This window comes from Coptis chinensis, chromosome 8, assembly GCF_015680905.1.
Source record: "Coptis chinensis isolate HL-2020 chromosome 8, ASM1568090v1, whole genome shotgun sequence".
Lineage (NCBI taxonomy): Eukaryota > Viridiplantae > Streptophyta > Magnoliopsida > Ranunculales > Ranunculaceae > Coptis > Coptis chinensis.
In genome coordinates, this window is record NC_141463.1 from 80,737,048 (window position 1) to 80,745,026 (window position 7,979).

Below are 7,979 nucleotides of genomic sequence, written 5' to 3' on the forward strand. Positions count from 1 at the left end.
CACTTAGCTTGCCCCCAAGTTGATCGTGGAGATATTGAGGGCTGCTGAGCATGCTCGGGCCATTCAGCTTGCCCCCAAGTTGGCCGTGGAGATGTTGAGGGCCGCTGAGTATGCCCGGGCCATCCAGCTTGCCCCCAAGTTGACTAAGGAGTTGCTATTGAGTTTGGAATCCCCTGTCTGCTGCCTCTGGCCTAATCCACACATGAACGAATGCACACTTATTAGATGGAGGAAATTTGCTATTGCTTTCATTAACATAGTAGCTAACTCAAAATATCATTACAAGGCTTGAATGAAGCAAATACAATTTTCTTTAATTAAAAACACTAATGACAAAGTTACTCATGGAACTCCTTCAACATCCTGATGTTCCACGGCCGCTTGATGCTCTCCCCTTGGGGCGTCTGCAACCTATAGGTCTCGGACGTTCCAGCCTCCACCACGGTGTATGGTCCCTCCTAGTTGGGTCCCAACTTCCTGTCTGTCTCTTCCTTGATGGCTAAGCACCTGATCGCCAACCTTAAACTTTTGCGGCTTCACTCGCTTGTTATACTGTCTCTGCAACCTCTGGTGGTACTCTTCTAGTCTAATGCGCGCGGCGTCTCTCCTTTCCTCTGTAAGGTTCAGTTCCCCGGCCAATATTTTCTCATTAACCCCTGTTTCCACAGCCTTGGTTCTAGTTATTGACGCCATCATTTCCACAGGGATCATTGCCTCTACCCCATAAGCCATCGCGAATGGGGATTCTCCTGTAGATGTCCGCGGTGTCGTGCGGTATGCCCATAGTACATGGTATAACTCATCTGCCCAACATCCCTTGCGTTCCTCTAGCTTTTTCTTTAGGTTATCCATGATCACTTTGTTTGAAGAATCTGCCTGTCCATTCCCCTCTAGATTGTAAGGGGCTGAAAAACCTTGCTTCACTTTGAAGGTTTGGAGGAAGGCTCTCACCTTCCCCCCTGTGAATTGGGTTCCGTTGTCCGCGATGATGGTGTGTGGTAGCTCGAATCTGCATATTATATTCTCCCACAAGAATTTTCTCACCTGTTCCTCCTTCACCTGCTGCAGAGCCACACCCTTAACCTATTTCGTAAAATAATCAGTCACGGCTAGCATAAACTTCCTTTTCCCGCTGGCCATAGGTAGAGGTCCGACGACATCTAACGCCCACATAGCAAACGACCATGGGCTAAAGACCTTGTGCAGCGGTTCTGCAGGTGCATGTATCAGCAGCGCAAAGATCTGTCATTTTTGGTATCTCTGGGCATGCTCAGTTACATCTCTCTTCATGTGGGGCCAAAAGTACCCCTGTGATAGCAGCCGGTGAGCAGTTATCCTTCCAGCCGAGTGGCTTCCACAATCTCCTTTGTGAACCTCACCCACCTCTTGCACCTTTTGCGGTCCCAGGCATTTCAGGAGTGGTCCACTGACACTCCGCCGATATAACTCACCATCCAGCAGCACGTATCTCTGTGACCTCTGTTCCATTCTCCTCCTTTCCCCTTCCTCTATTTCTATCCCCGAAAGGTAACTCTTGATGGGTTCCATCCATCCATGCTCTTGCTCCGTAGTCAGGCACACCCCCTCGTCCTCCGCGGTGCTTGGTTTGCTCAGCACCCTGACTTCAATAGATCTACCTTCTGTCCTAGGGAGTACCGCGGCAACATACGCCAAGGCGTCGGTGTGTCTATTCTCTCCCCTGCCTAGGTGAGCAAAACTGACTTTCTCGAACCCTCCTGCTTTTCTCTGTAATACCTCTAGATACTTTGCCATCCTAGGGCACTGCGCCGCAAATCCTCCATTGACTTGACATATTACCAAATTTGAATTAGAATATACTGTTAGTTCACGCACACCCAAGTCCTTGGCCAAATCCATCCCCACTATCACTGCCTCATATTCAGACTCATTGTTCGAAGCCGCAAAACCCAATTTCATTGATAACTCTAGGCGAGTATTCTCTGGGGTGACCAGCACCACCCCAATGCCATTACCCGTGTCAGTAGCGGACCCGTCTGCGAAGACTCTCCATCCATTTCGCATGTCCCAAGGGTCCAGGGGGTCGTGGTTTTAGTCCGCCTCCAGTTCCATGATCATCTCCTCCCCCCAGGTGGGGTCCTCAGCTGGAAACTCGGCCAGAAATTCCGCCATTGCCTAGGCCTTCTCCGCGGTCTTGGCTTGGTACTCAATGTCATACGAACTGAGCAGCACAGCCCATTTCAACATTCTCTCTGATTTCTCTACCTTCAGTGCTTGCTTGAGTGGCAAGTTGGTCACCACTACCACCGAATGAGCATCGAAGTAAGGTTTCAACTTGAGTGCAGAGAAGATCAGAGCCAAGGCATACTTTTCAATCCTACTATACCTTGTTTCGGCATCCAACATTGTTTTGCTCTGGAAGTACACCGACCTCTCTACCTTGCCCACTATCCTTATCAACATTGAGCTAATTGCACACTCTGACACCCCCAAGTATAAATACAGCTTCTCCCCTTGCCCTGGCTGCGACAGGATTGGGGCCTTGCCCAAATATTCTTTCAATTCTTGAAAAGCCCTCTCACATGCCTCGGTCCACTGGAAGTCAGTCGTCCTCCTTAATAGTAGGTATAAGGGTCGGCACTTATCCGAGGACTTGGATATGAACCTATTGAGTGCCGCAACTCTACCAGCCAGCCTCTGAACCTCCTTCACGTTATGCGGAGATGACATTTCCAACAAGGCTCTAATCTGGTCTGGGTTTGCCTCTATGCTGCGGTATGTGACTATATACCACAGGATCTTTCTGGATGTCACCCCAAACGTACACTTTTCTGGGTTCAACATCAGCTTGTGTCTCCGTAGTATAGAGAATGTCTCTTTCAGACCCTCCAAGTGTTCCTCTTCAGTCATACTCTTTTCTACCATGTCATCTATATAGATCTCCATCTTCTCTTTGATTATAGTGTCGAACATCTTCTCCCTCACTTGTTGAAATGTGGCCCCCGCATTCTTTAGACCAAAAGACATTCTGGTGTAACAGTACGTTCCTCCTTCCATTATGAACGCTGTCTTTTCTTGGTCCGGGTCGTACATCACCACCTGATTGTAGCCTATGGACGCGTCCATAAATGAAAAGAACTTATACTCCGCGGTCTGGTCCACCAGCTCATCTATCCGCGGCATCAGGTAGCAATCCTTCGGACATTCCTTGTTGACGTCCGTGAAATCCACGCACATTCTTACTTTCCCTTTCTTTTTCGGTACCGCTACCACGTTCGACAGCCATTCAGTAAACTTGCATTCACGGATGATTCCAACATCTTTCAACTTCTTCACCTCCTCTCGAATTCCCTATGCATACTAAGGCTTCATACTCCTCATTTTCTGCTGGATTAGGCAGGCACCTTCCCGCATATGTAGTCTGTGACATGCAAACTCTGGATCCAACCTGCCAAGTCTTCGATCGTCCATGCAAATACATTGCTATTCTTAGTTAACAAGGCAACCAATTTCCTTTTCCAATCCTTTGACAAACTTGTCCCTACGTTTACAAACTTCTCCTCCTCTGCTACCCCGATGTTCACGACCTCAATCTCGTCCATTGTCTTGCCCCCGACGAGCGGCCTCTTCTCTCCGGCCGCGGTCTGTAATTGCTATGCTAGCTTGTCCCCTGTCTCCGGCGCCTCTTTACTAGGTGTGCGGCTCAGACCCCTCGCTGTCACCTGGTGGATGTTCTGTGCCGCGACCTGATCGCCCCTTATCTCGTACATCCCTCCATTCGTCGGGAAGCGGATCACTTGGTAATAAGTAGACGGGACTACCTTCATCTCATGAATCCATTTTCTTCCCAGGATCGCATTGTATTGTGAGTTAGTATCCACTACCAGGAATCGGGTGAAACTGGTTACCGACCCCACGGTCACCGGCAGTACTAGTTCCCCTAATGGCTCAGTCATGCTGCCGTTGAACCCGAACAAGTTGGTCTGAGGGGGCTTCATCTGCTTCCTTTCTATGCCCATTTCTTCCATTGCACTTTGAAATAGCAAATCCACTAAACTCCCACAATCTATTTACACCCTTTTCACCATGTAATTCCCCATCGCTATGGTAATCACCAGCGCATCCTCATAAGGCGAGCTCACCAGCTCCAGATCCTTTAGAGTGAATTCTATCCTGTCATTCCCTTTACTACCTCCTGGAACTGGCTGCAAACTGCTCACAACTTCATTTATCTACTACAGACTGGCTGTCTTCCTCACCTTATCTCGGTGGGCGTTCCTTCCCAGCGTTTCACCACTGAAAATAACATTTATCGTGCCCAGGATTTGAGCCGTGGCAGGAACCCTTTCGACCGGCTGCACTTCCTTGACATGCTCCTTCAGCTGTCCTCTCCCAATCATTCTCTCTACTAACCATTGTAAAGCAAAGCACTAATTGGTAGCATGATTTCTGACCTGATGATACGCACAAAACGGCTTTCCCTCTATCTCCTTAGGCGAGCTCTGCGGTTCTTCATAGTGTCGCTGTCCCTTGATCAGCAGCAGGATTTCCTCCAACAGCTTGTTCAGTGGAGTTAAGTCTATTTTGCGGTAAGGCTTTCTCTCCCTGTATTCCCTTCGGGCTTGGTCTCTGCCTCTCTCCGCTCTCTGTGTCTCCCCTCTGTAAGTTCCTCCATCTCTTGCCGCGGCCCTGGCCCTGTCTCTTCTGTCCTCCACGGCCATGACGTGCATTGACTTGTCGGGTTTATTATGTTCCTTACTGTTTCTCTGCAAAATGTCATCATATCTGATGTATCTCTCTAACTTCAAGTACAAAGCGTGCAAGGTGGTAACTTCGATCTTAGATATTGATTCACACACCCGGGTTCCCTGCTTCAATCCATGCTGGAATGCTATGACCGCGGTGCGCTCATCCAAATTTTCCACCCTCAGCGTCTCTTCCTTAAATTTGCACAAGAAGTCTCTGAGTGTCTTAGCGGACTTCTGCTTGACATTAAAGAGATCCGCTACATCAACTACCCTCTTCTTCTGATGGATGAAGTGATTCACAAAAGCTTGTTCCAATTCCTCGAACCTTTGTATACTACGCGACGCCAACTGATAATACCAATCGGATGCTCCCCCTTTCAGACTGGCAGGGACATCATGCAATGGAGTCCGTCATACTTTGCCTCTTGCCACAGCGGCATTTGCTGCCTGAAGTGATGCAAGTGGTCAGCCGGATCTCCTTTTCCATCATACCTTTCAAACCGCGGTTGCGTGAACCTCTTGGGTACCTCAGAATTCCAGACCGAGTCAGCAAGTGGATTCTGATTCAGGCTATCCACCACCTTCTTGGCTGCGCCGTGTTTCTCCTTTTCCACCACGCGGTTAGCCTCTCTGTCTATTTCGATCATAGCCTGCACCATTTCCATGGTAATGCCTCCTGCATGGTTCGCCCCGGTTGCCTGAGGAAGTTCCTCGCTTTGCACTTCCACTTCACTACCCGCAGGTACTGTTGTTTCAGCTCCCCCCTGAGTGTCTTCTCTTTCTCTCCTCAACTCATCATTCTCTTCCCTAAGTCTACCTACCTCCTCCTGAAGCAACCTAGTCACCTCAGCCACCGAATCTTCAACCTCCTCTTCCCCCACCTCTATGTTTTCCACACTCGCCGTTTCATTTGGAACGACCTCCTCCCTCCTCGGTCTTCCTCTACCTCGTCCTCTCCCTTTCCCTCTTCCTCTCTTAGCTGGAGTCATGTTCCGCTATTTTCCCTTCTTCCCTAGTTGTGGACCTACCTCGTCCCCACAGATGGCACCAAATGTATGAACAGAAATTCTCACCTCTAAGATCTTAAGTCTTGGTTTTTCACTCTCTTTTCCTCCCTCTCCTTTCTTTTTTTCTTTTTTTTTCTCCTCATTTTGTTTCTTTCTCCCTGTTCCTTTTTATATCACCACTCCTTCCCTTTCATCCTTTGATCTGCCTCCCATCCTTCGGTCCACCCTTGCACACCTGTCCTCTTAGGGTTTTGCGGCCCGCTTCTGTACCCCCCGTTCCTTCCCCTTTAAGTTGCTACTTCTTTGACTCTGACCGCACTTTTCTCACCTGCCTCTGTACGGCCTGTCCCCTTTCAGGGTGCCGCGGTCACGATCTGGTGTTTCGCGCCTCTACTTTCTTACTCTACTTCGGGTCAGCTGGCATGCCACCTCGGTAGTCGTAAAATAGGCTGATACACTAACTACTAACTTTTTAAACAACCTCAGATGCAACTCGATCTTGATGCATTAAAAGAACAATTTTCAAAGGAGAAGATTCTACAAAGCAAATGGGCTATATAAAATCACTTACCAATGCGCCAAGTATTTGCAAAGTACTGTGCAACACATACCATATGTATGGAAGCAAAAGCAACACCTAAATCCTTCATGCCATTGCTGGTTCTTTTAAAGTCTTCTCACCAGCTCTTCCAATTTTTGTTCTATGGGGAGCATTTTTTTTTAACAATCAACCTAGTACACACCAAGTTAGGAAAAATTGAAGAGAGACCTCAACTAACCAAGTTTCTCAATCAAATTAATATTTGAGAATTTTTTTTTCTCAAGTTAATAATATGAATATCTTGACTATTTAGATTTGCGCTATTTTTAATATCTCAAAACACTATTGAAGAGAATACACATGAATAACTTAAATGTTCAATGACAACAAAATTATGTGCATCGAACAGAGGCTTCTTATCATTCTCAATAGCAGCATGGTATCATCTTTCTTGAGAATTAATAAAGAATCTTATAAATGTTTTCAAATTGACATACTAATAAAAGAATAGCGCTATATCATCTTTCACAACTATGAACAAGCTTTCACACATTAGGAGCAAGTGTTGGATGCGGGAATTTAAGCCACACCTCTATCTCTAACCAAATTGAGTGTTGGTCAAGTGCCTCCTCAAGTCTGAAAGCAATATCAAACAATCCCCTATTCCACTTGGCTATGGCGTATCCTTCCAGTAAAGCCCATCTACCATCAATAGTTCAATCAATGCATTATCCGCATCCCATATTCAACTCCAAGAATCCCTTGCTCCCCTTTCTCGAACCCAATCATCCCTGCACCACAATCAAGACACCGAAAAAAAAACATTCACAAACAAACACAAACAAACCCTAAATAGAGAATAATAAGATAGACCCTTCATTGTTTTTTTTTGGCATGGTAAAATTCAGATTAGGAAAAATCTAAACATTCAAATTTCTTTGTGGACCCAAATTATCACCAATTGACCGAGCTCATTTAAAAGGATTTGGCCAAAATAAAATAAAAAAAAAAAAATTTTGGATGAAATAAAAAACAAAATGCAAAAGACAACATATTATAAAACAAATTATATAGGCATTTTTTTTTCACATTAACACAAAAGAGAAATCAAAACTAAACAAAATGCAAAAAACTAAAAAATTAAATTAAATCACAAATACCTTCAAGACAGATTATCCAAACAACTCGACAATTGTAATCAGAAACAATGTTTTGCGGAGCTAGAAAAAATTCGATAACTCGGAAGCACACAACCATAACTACACTATCTAGCTTCTTGAGCAACAATAGAGAAATTCCAATTACATATTCAAGAAAATAATCATAAGAACAAAGACATGGCATATCCTCAAATGAAAAGGCATTGTTCGAATTTCCCATCAACAATAAAATGAAGCAACAATGCAAATATAATGTGATCATCCACGGCGATGTTCATCACATCCAGGAGGTCTCTTCAACTACACAACATGAAACTCATCTATTGATCCATACATAGCAATGCACCTTGTCTTGCTAGCGTATGCATCTATTGTTTTCATGTACAGGGAGAAGTACCAAGTGAGTTTCTTTTGTCATTGCTTATATATAAAATCTTAGGCAAACAATTGATAAATGTAAATTGTAATGGAAGGGGTGGTTAAGATGCATAGGGTTTGTTGAAATTATGAATAAACCAACTTACTTCCTACTTAAATGGCTCTT

General features: G+C 45.5%; 1 protein-coding gene across 1 annotated transcript; it reads right to left on the bottom strand.

Annotated features, from left to right (window-relative positions):
* Window positions 1-1,245: 1,245 nt before the first annotated feature.
* LOC147483434 (uncharacterized) lies at window positions 1,246-2,043 on the bottom strand. Its single transcript, XM_086579553.1, has one exon. The coding sequence runs from the start codon at window positions 2,041-2,043 to the stop codon at window positions 1,246-1,248; it is 798 nt and encodes a 265-aa protein (XP_086435679.1).
* Window positions 2,044-7,979: the final 5,936 nt, after the last annotated feature.

What these genes read in the sequence shown, in the direction of transcription:
- LOC147483434 (XM_086579553.1), bottom strand. Translation starts at nt 2,043, where the DNA reads ATGCGAAATGGATGGAGAGTCTTCGCAGACGGGTCCGCTACTGACACG.